Below are 15,097 nucleotides of genomic sequence, written 5' to 3'. Positions count from 1 at the left end.
GGGTTTCACCGTGTTAGCCAGGATGGTCTCGATCTCCTGACCTCGTGATCCGCCCGTCTCGGCCTCCCAAAGTGCTGGGATTACAGGCTTGAGCCACCGCGCCCGGCCTGGTTGGTTGTTTTCTTAGAGACAGTCTCACACTGTCATACAGGCTGATGTGCAGTGATGCAAACACAGCTATCTGCAGCCTCAGACTCCTAGGCTCAAGTGGTCTTTCCACCTCAGTCCCCTGTATATAGTGTGTTCTATTTAACTAATGAAAAAGTAGTCTGAACTGGTTAAATGCTGTTTAGAGTAACTTCTGACTTTGCTAAAAGTTAAACACTACTTGTCCATTTGACTCCTAAATAACATGTCAGCTTTCTAAAATACTGCTGTGTACTTTCAAAATATTTTGACCAGATGCAGTGGCTCACACCTGTAATCCCAGCACTTTGGGAGGCCGAGGTGGGCAGATCACCTGAGGTCGAGAGTTTGAAACCAGCCTGGCCAACACAGAGAATCCCCGTCTCTACTAAAAATACAAAATTAGCCAGGCATGGTAGCGCATGACTGCAATTCCAGCTACTAAGGAGGCTGAGGCAGAAGAATCGCTTGAACCCAGGAGGCAGAGGTTGCGGTGAGCTGAGATCACGCCATTGCACTCCAGCCTGGGCAACAAGACTGAAACTCTATCTCAAAAAAAAAAAAAAAAAAAAAATTAAACTCCAGTCTTTTAGAAGCTTTTTTTTCCAATTAAAATCTGCTGGGTGCAGTGGCTCGTGCCTATAATCCCAGCACTTTGGGAGGCCAAGGTGGGAGGATCACTTGAGCCCAGGAGTTTCAGACCAGACTGGGCAATAAAGCAAGACCCTGTCTCTACACAAGAATAAAAAATTGTCCAGGCGTGGTGGCTCAGGCCTTTAATTCCAGCACTCTGGGAGGCTGAGGTGGGTGGATCACCTGAGGTCAGGAGTTCGAGACCAGCCTGGCCAACCTGGTGAAACCCCGCTTACACTAAAAATACAAAAATCAGCTGGGTGTGGTGGCAGGCAGCTGTAATCCCAGCTACATGGGAGGCTGAGGCAGGAGAATCACTTGAACCTGGGAGGTGGAGGTTGCAGTGAGCCAAGATTGCGCCGCTGCACTCCAGCCTGGGTGACACAACAAGACTCCATCTCAAAAAAGGAAAAAAAGAAGAAGAAAAAAAGAATAAAAAATTAGCAGGGTGTGGTGGCATGTGCCTATGGTCTCAGCGACTCAGGAGGCTGAGGTGGGAGAACTGCTTAACTGCTTTAGCCTGGGAGGTCGAGACTACAGTGAGCCTTGATCGCACCACTCCACTCCAGCCTGGGTGACAGAGACCCTATCTCAAAAACACAAACAAACAAACCAAAAAAACCCTCAAGCAGTGAAGCAGTGTCAGAATCAGCTTGGAAATAATAGCAACAAGAGATTTCTTCAGATTCAGCAAAGAGAGATATTTTGTATAGAAATTAGAACTCAACCCCTCAAATCCCAGCCTTTTCTAACCACATTATTATATCAGCAAGTTAAAAATAGTAATTGGTAAAAAGCATTTACCAATTATGAGAACTATGGGAAAAACGTGAGTAGATTTTTCTACCACTATCAGATGTTTCAACATAATACTTTTAAAGACTTAGATGCAGCCCGGGCCCGGTGGCTCATGCCTGTAATCCCGGCAGTTTGGGAGGCTGAGGTGGGTGGATCACGAGGTCAGGAGATCGAGACCTTCGTGGCTAACACGGTGATGAAGCAAACTTGTATTTCCATCAATTTTGACAACTGCCTATGTTTACTAAACAATTTATATGGTGTCAGTAAAAGACTGCAGTAAAGAACACTAGACCAGGCACAGTAGCTCATGCGGCGCAGTAGCTCATGCGTGTAATCCCAGCACTTTGGGAGGCCAAGGCAGGTGGTTCACCGGAGGTCAGGAGTTAGAGACCAGTCTGGCCAACATGCTGAAACCCCGTCTCTACTAATAATACAAAACTTAGCCTGGTATGGTAGTGCATACCTGTAATCCCACCTACTCAGGAGGCTGAGGCTGGAGAATCACTTGAACTCGGGAGGTGGAGGTTGCAGTGAGCCGAGATTGCACCATTACACTCCAGCCTAGGTGACAAGAACAAAACTCTGCCTCCAAAAAAAAAAACAAGAGAGACCACCAAAAACCACATGAATTATATAAAACTCTCCAGCCATATTTATGTTTCAATGCCTTTTTTTTTTTTTGGAAACGGAGTCTTGTTCTGTCACCTAGGTTGGAGTCCCATGGCGCCATCTTGGCTCAATGCAACCTGTGCCTCCCGGGTTCAAGCGATTCTCCTGCCTCAGCCTCCTCCTGAGTAGATGGGATTACAGGCGTGCACCACCACCATGCCTGGCTAATGTTTTGTATTTTTAGCAGAGACAGGGTTTTACCATATTGGCCAGGCTGTTCTCGAACTCCTGACGTCAGATGATCCACCCATCTCGTCCTCCCAGAGTGCTGGGATTACAGGTGTGAGCCACCATGCCTGGCCTGTTTCAATGGCTTCTAATACCACATTGAGCAACAGCCCAGTAGGACGTAACACCAAATGAGTAAAGGTATAAGTAACCCCACAGGTATTACATTCCTTACAAATGAGTAAACCCAATAATTTAACTTATTAGGAACCATGGAATTCAGCAAGACACATAACTTAAGAAGTCATTATTATTTGAGAAACAAAGTTTCTTTGCCTCAATTTCTGCTGATAGAATGAATATCTCAAAGCCCAAACTTTGCTACACCACCAGGAATTACCACTTACGCATTTTCTTCATCAAAGTTGGCCCGCTTAGATCCAATTTTGTAGAAAGAAGGAAGCTGTGGTGGAGCTGACTTTCCAAATCCAGAAGAAGAGCTGGTTGCCCCAAAGGCACTGTGGGACTGCTGTGGGAGTTTGGGTTCCTCCTTTTTCCCAGCACTGATGGCGAAACCTCCAAAGCCAAATCCTCGCTTAGTGCCAGGACCACCTTTATTCCAGTTCATGGTGCCAATGACTGACCTGTTAGGAATAAGATACACAAATATAAATTTAACTTTAAAAAGTGTATAGCCCCAAGGGCCAGGCGCAGTGGGTCACGCCTGTAATCCCAGCACTTTGGGAGGCCAAGGCAGGCAGATCATGAGGTCAGGAGTTGGAGACCAGCCTGGACAATATGGTGAAACCCCTTCTCTACTAAAAATACAAAAAATGGCCAGGCGTGGTGGTACACGCCTGTGGTCCCAGCTACTTGGGAGGCAGAGGCAGAAGAATCACTTGAATCCGAGAAGTGGAGGTTGCAGTGAGTTGAGATCGCTCCACTGCACTGCAGCACAGGCAACAGAGCGAGACTCCGTCTCAAAAAAAAAAAGAAAAGAAAAGGAAAAAAAAAAAGTGTATAGCCCCACTGAGTTGTATGTCTCTTCCAACCTCCACCTAAAATTTTATTTTAAACTTTAGCTTCTCAATTAAAACTATAACATTGTAGTCAGGAGAGTGGCCCAGGCCAGTAATGCCAACTACTTGGGAGGCTTAGGCAGGAGGACTACTTGAACCCAGGAGTTCCAGATTACACTGAGCTATGATCACGCCACTGCACTCAAGCCTGGGTGACAGAAAGAGACTGTCTCTTTTTATACTAAGAAAGGAAAGAAAAGAAAACAAAACAAAAAAAAAAAAAAAAGAAAAGAAAAGAAAATCCCATCCATCTCATTAAGAGATTCATTTCCAGCCCAGCTATTCAGGAAGCTGAGGCAGGGAAACTGCTTGAGCCCAGGAGTTCAAGGTTACAGTGTGCTATGATCCTGCCTGTGAATAGCCACTGTATTCCAGCCTGGGCAACATAGTGAAATCCTGTCTCTTAAAAAAACAAAAACAAAAACAAAAACCACAAACGTTGACATTGTATTTCAGATACACACCATGCTAGCCTCAACAAATGATTATATTTTCTAAAACACTGAAGGAATTGTTTTAATTTTATTGGGGACTCAATGTAAACCGGAATGCAGTATTTAATATCATCCCCTCTAAAAGGATTTTCCTGCTAATTAACATCTTATTAAGCTGACAAAAATACTCATAAAAAAATATTTTGGGGAATCTGATTATGTGCTAGGTCATTGGAGATATAAAAAGACTGAATATTTTCATCCTTATATGAAAGACTGAGGTGCTATCAGCCAAGACTCCCCAAAAACTAGAGGTTATCCTCTGGTAATGACATCTGGAAGAATCAAAGAATCAAAACTTAAAAGATCAGTTATTTGTAGACAGTATCTATGTATTCATGCCTGAAGGAAAGGTACTATCAACCATGTATTTATTGAACAAATGCCCAATAGAAACACTATCCAGGAAGAAACTATGATTCACTGACATGTTGCCTGAAGTATTCAGTTAGCCTGTGGTTAGGAATTACAAAGAAATTTCTTGTGTATTGATAAAATCATTTTACAAACAATACCTTACATTAGTCTTGGCTCCAAAAAACTTTTTTTTTTTTTTTTTTTTTTAAAGGAACAGGGTCTTGTGATGTTGCCCAGGCTGGTCTCAAACTCCTAGCCTCAAGACCCCCTCTCGCCTCTGCCTCCCTAAGTGCTGGGATTACAAGCATGAGCCATTGTACCTGGCCCAAAAAACATTTTTTTTTTTGTTTTTTGAGACAGTCTCAATCTGTCACCCAGGCTGGAGTGCAGTGGCCCGATCTCAGCTCACTGCAACTTCTGTCTCCTGGGTTCTAATCATTCTCATGCCTCAGCCTCCTGGGTAGCTGGGATTACAAGTGTGCACCACCACGTCCAGCCAATATTTTATATTTTTAGTAGAGATGGGGTTTCGCTATGCTGGCCAGGCTGGTCTGGAACTCCTCGCCTCAAGTGATCTACCCGCCTCAGCCTCCCCAAGTGCTGGGATTACAAGAATGAGTCCCTTCACCCGGCCCCCAAAAACCCTTTTTAATGACACAATTTACTTAAGTTTTACAGAAAAGTAGAAAGCAAAAAAGAACAAAATTTAAAATTACCTGAAATTTCCTCTCCCAGATACGTAGTTTTGTTCTGTTTTTTGCTACTTCTATGCATATGTGTGTACACATACACACAAATTAAAAATTGAAACCATACTATACATACTATTTTAGTTACTGATTTCTTCATCTAATGATATACTGTGATATTGTTTAATGTCAATAGATATCTATTTCTTCACTACTTTACAGTGTAATACTAATAACACAATGTTACAAAACACATCATTATAGCTACATCTTTGTGCACACCTTCAATTATTTCCTTAGGAACAAGTTTTAAAATGCAGTTGCTCAAAGGAAAATGCATTCTGAATTAAAAAAAAAAATTTTTTTTGCGACAAGTTCTTGCTGTCACCCAGGATGCAGTACAGTGGTCTGATTGCAGCTCACTGCAGCCATGAGCTCCTGGGCTCAAGGGATCCTCCCACCTCAGCCTCCTGACTAGCTGGGACTACAACATGAGCCACCATGCCTGGGTTTTTATTTTAATTTTTTGTGGTCTCACTATGTTGCCTAGGCTGGTCTCAAAATCCTGGCCTGAAGCAGTCCTCCTACTTCAGTCTCCCAAAGTGCTGAAATTAACAGACATGACCCATTTTAATTACTATTTACATTTATGAAAAAGTATCCATTACACATTGAGTAAAATAAGGGCATAAAACAAGGTGGGTAGTATGATTTAATTTATGTAAAAACCATGAGTTATGTATACAGAGATAGCTGATAGGCTGTTTATCACAATGTTTAACAGCAGTTATTTGATTTTTATTTTGTTTACCATTAGTAAGAAAAATTAAAATGTTTAATTTTAATTTCCACTAGCTTTAAAGCCAGGGTGGAAAAAAATTCCAAAAGCTGTTTATTATAGTAACATTGTCAAAGAGATCAGAAACACACTGTTCTATGCCCTTGTCTACATATACTTTATAGGTTTTGTTCAACTGCTATTATACACAGCACTTAGTTGTTTGCTTAGTATTAAGGTGTTTTTTTGGTTTGTTTTTTGGGAGACAGAGTTTCACTCTGTCACCCGGGCTGGAGTGTAGGGGTACAATCTTGGCTCACTGCAAACTCTGCCTCTTTGGTTCAAGTGATTCTCTTGTCTCAGCCTCCCGAGTAGCTGGGATTACAGGTGTGTGCCACCAGGCTCAGCTAATTTTTTGTATTTTTAGCAGAGATGGGGTTTCGTTATGTTAGTCAGGATGGTCTTGAACTCCTGAACTCAATCAATACACCCACCTTGGCCTCCCAAAGTGCTGGGATTACAGGCATGAGCCACAGCGCCCAGCCTGCTTAGTATTAAACTTGAATTACACCATGTCAATCTCCACTTAGACCCTTAACTCCAGATAGAAACTGTCTTTACTCATTTTGGACCTCCTTCTCTAACAGTGAGAATGACTAAGGTACTAGTTTACTTGAAGTTCATCTCCTGCTCTCTTTAGGAATCCCGTAAGGGGATTCCTTCAATCAGGGAATCAACATAATTCTGGTGCGATGAACTTTAGTAAGAATCTTTACAAGCAAGGAAATTTTAGCATCTGACATTTTTAAACTAATCTATAAGCCTATCTTTTCAAGAGCTGTTCCCAAGCAACAAAAATGATGGGTTCAATTTTAATCTCATTTTTCCTAGTGTATACAATGTATAACAAGGAGCTAATGAGCCATAAGGATAAGAAAGCAGACAAAGAAAGGATAGTGTAAAGACATTTTACATTCACGTGGATTTTAAGAATCACACAATCTCCTATCCGGAAAACTTTCAATGGTTTACTGAAAGGTTGCTGAGAAGGTCACACAGTATACAAAGTGCTAGGCATTCATACATGAAAGATACAGTCCCTGTTCTCAAGGAGTAGACAGTGTAGTCTGAGGCAGCTGAAAACAACATCATGCGTTCTAGCAGACGTACTATACAGAGTGCATTCACTGGTGGTCCATGAGTGGGAGCAAAGGCATAGAAGTGTTCTGAGAGATGACATGTTAAATTTTGAAATCTCAAGAGGCATTAGATCAAAGAAGCATTAAAGAAGGGCATTTTAGATGGAAGGATCTGTTACATGCTATGACAGAGAAGAGGAAATAGTTCAGTGCAGCTAGAGTTGAGTAGGACATTTGGGAAATTTGCAGGACACATGTTCAGAAAGACAGGCAGGGCCAAGATGAACAGCTTAGAAGGCTATGCTAACGATGTACCATACAAAACTGTATTCTACCAGCTACAAGGAATTGTTAATTTTACACAGAAGAGGAATTTTCAGATCAGTGTTTTTGAAAGACAGAATGAGAGATACTCATAGTAGAGGCAAGGAAAGTAGGAGGCTGTTGCAGCAATGCAGGTATAAAGCAACAAAATTCTGAACTAAGAAAGCACCTGTGAGAAAGGAGAAACGGGGGATGGATCTGAGTTATTTATTTAGACATCTGAGGAAAGATCCATTAGGATTGTGTGATCAGTAATTGGTGTGGAAGCTAAGGAAGAAGAGTTTAGAATAACTTCAGAAGTTTCTGGCTTTAAAGATTGGATGAATTGTGGAGCCACTAATGGAGATGGAAAGCTAAAAGAGGCAGGCTTGCAAAACCAGGTAGAAGGTGAGTTCAGTATCTATGAGAGAGCTAAGCAGAGATGCCAAGTAGGGTCAGGAACTGCGGACAGGGGTCTGGAGTGGAGCTATAGATTTGATGTAAGCCATTTGCATTTCAAGTTACTGATGTAAATAAGCTAGCAGAGATGGAGTCTTGCTCTGTTGCCCAGGCTGGAGCGCAGTAGCACGATCTCGGCTCACTGCAAGCTCTGCCTCCCGGGTTCACGCCATTCTCCCGCCTCAGCCTCCCCAGTAGCTGGGACTACAGGCGTCTGCCACCAGGCCCGGCTAATTTTTTGTATTTTTAGTAGAGACGAGGTTTCACTGTGTTAGCCAGAATGGTCTGGATCTCCTGGCCTCGTGATCCGCCGGCCTCAGCATCCCAAAGTGCTAGGATTACAAGCGTGAGCCACCCCGCCCAGCCCGGTAAGACAATTCTTAATGTATATCACTATTTAGGAAAAGAGAAGCTTACATGGAAACTTCAGATGGAACAGGGATGGGGGAAGGGAAAAAAAGAGAAGCGAGGGAAGGAAGGAAGGGGAGACAAGGAGGAACACAGGTGAGGAGAGAGAAGCTCTATAGGCAGAAAACTAAAGAGAAGTCAGGTAAGTTAAGAACTAAAATGTGCTAGCGCAGTGGCTCACACCTGTAATCCCATCACTTTGGGGAGGCCGAGGCGGGCCTGATCACGAGGTCAGGAGATCACGAGGTCCTGATCATGAGGTCAGGAGATTGAGACCAGCCTGGCCAACATGGTGAAACCTCGTCTCTACTAAAAATACAAAAAATTAGGCGGGCGCCTGTAGTCCCAGCTACTCTGGAGCCTGAGGCAGGAGAATAGCGTGAACCCAGGAGGCGGAGCTTGCAGTGAGCCCAGATCGTGCCACTGCACTCCAACCTGGGCAAGAGTGCAAGACTCTGTCTCAAAAAAAACAAAACAAAAAGAACGAAAATGCTTCTGTTGTATATGCAACCAAGAGTCATCGGTGAAAGCAGTTTCAATGGAGCAGTAGGGACAGGGCTGAGGAGTACCTGACTGGCAAGTAAGTGGTAGAAGATGAAGACTAGGTCAAGGGGAGTCAAAAGTACTTTGTAGGCTGTTTATCAATGACAGGAAGGAGAAAGTGAAGCATTAACTACAGAAATTTTATTTTTTAAAGAAATATATGTATGTTTATATGCTAAAGGGGAAAAACCAGTAAAATCTGAAAAACTGAAGATGCAAAATGACAGAAAAAAATCATAGGATTTCCAGAGAAGACCAGACACAATCAAAACTTTTAACAGAAGTAACTCACTCTTCCCCCAAAACTGGAGCGAAGGAGTGAAAAGAACAAGTATGAATATAAATCAGCCCTACCAAATAATCAAAAGGTTCATATTACAAAAGCAGCAAATCAACTCCTGCCACAAACAGACAGGCAGTGAGACCTTGGGCAGGTGATAGTTGCTTAACGGCTCTCAGACTTAGCAAGATGCAAAAGCAATCCTTTCCCTAGCTCATCTAGAACACACAGCCCATTTCCCCTCAATTACTGACTCTAGGAAGACCAAGCAACTGTGCTTTCTATATACCCTGAGTAGAATGTTAGCTCCATGAAGGCATGGACTTTGCTCAATTTGTCCAGCACTATATCCTTGGTGTCTGTGTAGTACTCAAAAACTTTTGCTGTATGAATAAATATCATGTATTCAGGCTCTCCAAAATTCATCCCAGTATTTGTGAAAACCGTCTTTTATTACTACAAACCTTGTCATCTAGCTATCCACCCTTCCTGATTAAATCTAAGCCAGATCATCCTCAATGTATCATTACTTAGTCTCTTGAGAACAGTTTTTTCCTACTTTTTTTTTTTTTTTTTTTTTTTGAGAGAGTTTCGCTCTTGTTGCCCAGGCTGGAGTGCAATGGCGTAATCCTGGCTCACTGCAACCTCCGACTCCCGGGTTCAAGTGATTCTCCTGCCTCAGCCTCCCAAGTAGCTGGGATTACAGGCATGTGCCACCATGCCTGGCTAATTTTGTATTTTTAGTAGAGATGGGGTTTCTCCATGTTGGTCAGGCTGGTCTCAAACTCCTGACCTCTGGTGATCTGCCAGCCTCGGCCTCCCAAAGTGCTGAGATTACAGGCATGAGCCACTGTGCCAGGCAGTTTTTCCTACTATTAAACCATGTAGTGTTATGGCTACAGAACTCTGACAATCACAGAGGTTTGCGGGAGTACAGCTGATAGAAGAAGCAAAAGATAGCCACCCAAATTTCTATTTGGTTACTAAAAAAATAAAAGACTCAAGTGCAGTGGCTTATGCCTATATTCCCAGTACTTTGGGAAGCAGGAGGATGGCTGGAGGCCAGTTTGAGATCAGCCTGTGCAACACAGCGAGACCCCATCTCTACAAAGAAAACAAAAAAGAAAAAAAAAGAGATACCTAGAATAGTCAAACTCAGACACACAGAGTAGAAGAGTGGTTGCCAGGGGCTGGGAGGAGGGGAGAACAGGGTATTGTTTAATGGGTACAGAATTTCAGTTTTACAAGATGAAAAGTGTTCTGTGGCTAGATGGTGGTTATAGTAGCAAAAGAACAAAATCAGGTGGGCACAGTGGCTCACAACTGCAATCCCAGCACTTTGGGAAGCCAAGGCAGGAGGATGGCTTCAGCTTAGAAGTTTGAGATCAGCCTGGACAACAATGCAAAACCTGGTTTCTACAAAAAATACAAAAATTACCCAGGTATGGTGGCGTGCACCAGTAGTCCCAGCTACTCGGGAGGTTGAGGTGGGAGGATGGTCTGAACCCAGGAGGCAGAGGTTGCAGTGAGTGGAGATCATGCCACTGCACTCCAGTCTGGGCAACAGAGCCAGACCCTCTCTGGAAGATAATAATAATAATGGACATTAAGTACAATGCTGCTGACATGTCTTTTGCTATAAAAAAAAAATAAAACCATGAAATGAGCACATGTATTTTTAGGTTATTTTAAACAAATTATGAGGAAGCAACAGGCTGTATAGGCTTCAGTCTCTAAAATACAAACACACAGGAGTTCGAGACCAGCCTGACCAACATGATGAAACCCCGTCTCTACTAAAAATACAAAAATTAGCTGGGCGTGGTGGTGGGCGCCTGTAATCCCAGTTACTTGGGAGGCTAAGGCAAGAGTATCGCTTGAACCTGGGAGGTGGAGGTTGCAGTGAGCCGAGATCGCACCACTGCACTCCAGCCTGGGTAACAGAGTGAGACTGCATCTCAAAAAACAAAACAAAACAACAAACAAACAAACAAAAAACATACTTGGGAAAATTCAACTGTATTTTTGTATTTTTTCTCTTAAAAAATATTTCTTCATTTCCTACTGGGGTGCCAAAAAATAAAAATTTAAAAAAGAATCCCTTTGAAATACCTAATTTGAAAAGAATTAGCTGCATAATAGAGCCATAAACAAAGTTCACTGAGTATTTGCTTAAAAAAGAACAACCTTAGGTTGGTTCTTAGTAATAACATCCATTGTTTTATACTGACCAATAACCACTGATGATTTTGTTACGTGCCCAGTACTATGAGGGACATCCCTCATGCATACCCGCCTTTCCATCTCCACCTCCACTATTGCAGTTATTTCCTAAAAAAAATCTTTCTGATTATTGGGAGGCCGAGACAGACGGATCACAAGGTCAGGAGATCAAGATCATCCCAGCCAACAGGGTGAAATCCCGTCTCTACTAAAAATACAAAAATCAGCCAGGCGTGGTGGCACGCACCTGTAGTTCCAGTTACTCAGGAGGCTGAGGCAGGAGAATTGCTTGAACCCAGGACACGGAGGCTGCAGTGAGTCACGATCGTGTCACTGCACTCCAGCCTGGGCGATAAGAGCGAGACCCTGTCTCAAAAAAAAAAAAAAAATCTTTCTATTATCAAACTCCCACAGCACTACCAGAGTGATCACCAAGTGAAAATATACTGAGTGCCTACTTTGTGCCAGTAACCGCTCTAAGGTGCTAAGGATACAGTAATGGAATCAGACACAGTCACATTCAGAGTTCACAGTCTGGCCCAGGAGAAAGAAAAACTAAATCATGTAATTCCAGGTAGCAAAAGTGCTATGAAAAGCAAGCAAGAGGGTAAGAGGCAAGCTATTACAGACTTAAGTCAGGCAAGGCCTCTCTGAGACGAATGACATTTGACAGGTAATACTCCCCCGACTACTGTACCAAGAATGTCTGTTTTATTGGAAAAGTAATGGTGATGTACATCCAGATGCTTCATCCCAGCAAATCTTCCATAGTCTATGAGAAGCGATTCTGTATAGTAAAGCATAAAATGATGGAGTAATAGTGAGACACACAGTGAAAAGAGAAAAGCAAGTTTTACATCCTTTGGTAGAGTAGCACAGTGTGTGTTAATACTGTGGAACTAGAAAAAGTCTCACAGAAGGGAGGTCAGTATTCAGATGCTTGTAGAAAACCCTTTCCAGGTTCTTCCAGAACACACATTTCTGACTATGTCACTCTTCTCAATTCCATAGCTCTCCACAGTTAATCATGCTGGAATGAGACCCTTCATTGTGGCATTAAACTACTTTATCATTCATATTTCCCAAGGTCTCTCCACGAGTACTCAGTTTTCCAAGAAAACAAGCATTCTAGTGAATCCTCTTCCTTCTACCTGGGTCCCCTCCCCATCAAATCTCTTTCTTATAAACTATAAGTACCTACCAAAGTCCTATCCTACAAAGCACATCTCAAATACCAACTCCTAAAGACATGAATATGATTTCCCCAAAGAAATGGCATCTCCTGGCCAGGCACGGTGACTCATGCCTGTAATCCCAGCACTTTGGGAGGTCGAGACGGGCGGATCACCAGGTCAGGAAATTGAGACCATCCTGGCTAACATGGTGAAACCCTGACTCTACTAAAAATACAAAAAAATTAGCCGGGCGTGGTGGCAGGCACCTGTAGTCCCAGCTACTGGGGACGCTGAGGCAGGAGAATCACTTGAACCCGTGAGGCAGAGCTTGCAGTGAGCCGAGATCTCGTGCCACTGCACCCTAGCCTGGGCGACAGAGTGAGACTCCATCTCAAAAAAAAAAAAAAGAAGAAATGGCATCTCCTTCCTCAACTCCCTTTCCAGTCCAATTCCATATTATAGGATTCATGGCTGAAGAAACAGGCTTATTCACTTTTCTCTTATGTTTTCAATATTAGATATTCATTTATTCAATATGTAAAAGACTAAAGGAGATCTACAACTAGGCTCAGGAGAAACAGTCAACATGGGATGAAGTCCTATTTGGTATGGTTCTAGGCACTAAATCCTATGGCTGGCTGGGTGAGGTGGCTCACACCTGTAATCCTCGCCCTTTGGGAGGCTGAAGTGGGAGGATCACTTATGGCCAGGAGTTTGAGACCAGCTTGGGCAACACAGCAAAACCGTGTCTTTACAAAAAAATTATAAAAGTTAGCCAGGCATGGTGGCACACGCCTGTAGTCCTAGCTGCTCAGGAGGCTGAGGCAAGAGGATTGCTTGAACCCAGGAGTTCCAGGTTACAGTGAGCTGACTGGACCACTGCACTCCAACCTGGGCAACACAGCAAGACACTGTCTCTAAAACATAAATAAAACGTGGTGGTTTCATAGGAAATCTTAACGGAATAGTAAAGTAGCACAGGCTGTGTGTAAACCATCTTTGCTACTAACTTGATATGAACCTCAGGGAAGTTATTTAGCTTCTCTGGGTTCAGTTTCCTCATCTATAAAATGGTGAGAGGCTGTGTATGGTGGCTCATGCCTGTAATCCCAGTAATCCCAGTACTTTGGGAGGCTGAGGCAGGTGGATTACTTGAGCCCAGGAGTTTGAGACCAGCCTGAGCAACACAGCCAAACACCATCTTAAAAAAAAAAAAAAAAAAAAGATGAGACTATCACCTATCTCAAGGGTTGGTGTGAAAAATTAAGTTCATACACAAAAATGTACTTGTTCAATACGTCAGCTGCCAACTTGTTTTTCATTATATTATTATTTCTGAAGACCCAATTTCTTCATCGGTAAATTGAGACTATCAGACTTCTTTCAACTCAGGTATTTCACACATAAGCGCCACAAAAACACTGAAGATGTCAGAGATCACCATGAGCTAACAGGCAGGGGTAAGCGTCATAAAAGAGCCAGAAGCCAGGCTAGACACAGAAAGATGCAAGCTGGGTAGAGACGTGCAGAGGATGACATTCTAGGGAGAAAGACTGAACTAGCGAAGGCTAGGAAGTGAGAATAAATGCGGAACACGCTTATAAAGGAAGACAATTTAGCTAGTTTGTGTTTTTGGCAATGGTGGAAAATAAGATATGATCTAAATGACTTTAAATATAGTGGACTAAAAACAACTGATTATATAAACCACATTACTTTATCACTTGCATTTCTGGAGGTGGAAGAAAGAGTTCTAGTGACAGTGATTAGCATCTACTCTACATAATACCTTGAGAGTATCTCACACACTATATAGAGGTCAGTTCTTTAATGAGAATCTATATAAAAACTCAAGAACGTAATCACATTCTTCTAAACTAAATATAAGTAAATGCTAGGTTATGGTTATTTTAGAAGCATCCCTTCTCTTGTCAGCTTAAAGCAACTGAGAGCTGATTATATGACTATCAATGTAACAAAACAAATTTAAATAACTGCACTCCTCTCTTTTATTAAATTGCTACAATATAAATCAGATATTATCATTCCTCTGATCGAAACCCTCAGATCCTTCTTAAGTAATAGCCTAAAAGGCTCTGGTTGTTCCGCTCACTCCCTTCCCCCAATTCTTCCCAGACTTCATCTCCTAATACTCCCTCAGCTCACAGTGCTCCAAACGCATTGGTCTTCGCACTCTTAACGGGCCAGCTTTGTCCTTCTCAAGGCCTTTATATTTGTTACTCTCTAGCTTGGAACGTTCCTTTCCCCAGATAAACATAGGCTCACTCCTCCTTCTAGTCCGCTTAAACATAAGCTTGTCTGTAGGGACTTCCCTGACCACTTTATTGCAAATTCTAACAACACCTCCCCAACCCCCTTTCCAGCTTTCTTTTTGCTAAGGTACTGATCATCTTCTAACATTCAGTATAATTTATGTATTTCTTTGCCTCTCCTTGCGCTACTAGAAAGTTAAGTTTCACAAAGGCAGAGGTCTAACACCTATCCCTATCACCTAGAACTGCGCTAGAGAATAGGCACCAATAAAAATATCACTTCAATGAATGAACTGTACATTAGGCATTGTGTAAATGCCTCTTCCAGGTACAGAAAGACACATTTTCTTTTCCCAGCTGTCAAAGTCTAAATGTTAATTTTTGTACAAAACACTCACTGCTCACCACCTATACGCCAGAACTGAGCCAGGCTCTGCAAAGTGACTTAAGACATAGTCCCTGCCTTTTAGGAAGTCCTGGGTGTGTATATGAGGGAGGAC

General features: G+C 42.6%; 1 protein-coding gene across 2 annotated transcripts in view; it reads right to left on the bottom strand.

Moving 5' to 3' along the window:
* The window catches only part of DDX42 (DEAD-box helicase 42), a 47,147-nt gene that overhangs the window by 30,851 nt on the left and 1,199 nt on the right, over positions 1–15,097 (bottom strand). The window contains exons 2-3 of one of the 2 annotated variants that reach the window (XM_025360950.1): positions 15,003–15,073; positions 2,805–3,041 (exon numbers count right to left, since the gene is read on the bottom strand). In XM_025360950.1, the coding sequence (XP_025216735.1) occupies positions 2,805–3,025 (221 nt within the window). In that variant the 5' untranslated portion in view covers positions 3,026–3,041; positions 15,003–15,073. The remainder of the gene's footprint in view (positions 1–2,804; positions 3,042–15,002; positions 15,074–15,097) is intronic. The other variant, XM_025360949.1, reaches the window with a different exon arrangement.

This window comes from Theropithecus gelada, chromosome 16 (assembly GCF_003255815.1).
Source record: "Theropithecus gelada isolate Dixy chromosome 16, Tgel_1.0, whole genome shotgun sequence".
Classification (NCBI taxonomy): Eukaryota; Metazoa; Chordata; class Mammalia; order Primates; family Cercopithecidae; genus Theropithecus; species Theropithecus gelada.
Note: the sequence above shows the minus strand (reverse complement) of the source record. Positions and strands in the feature narration are given on the sequence as shown.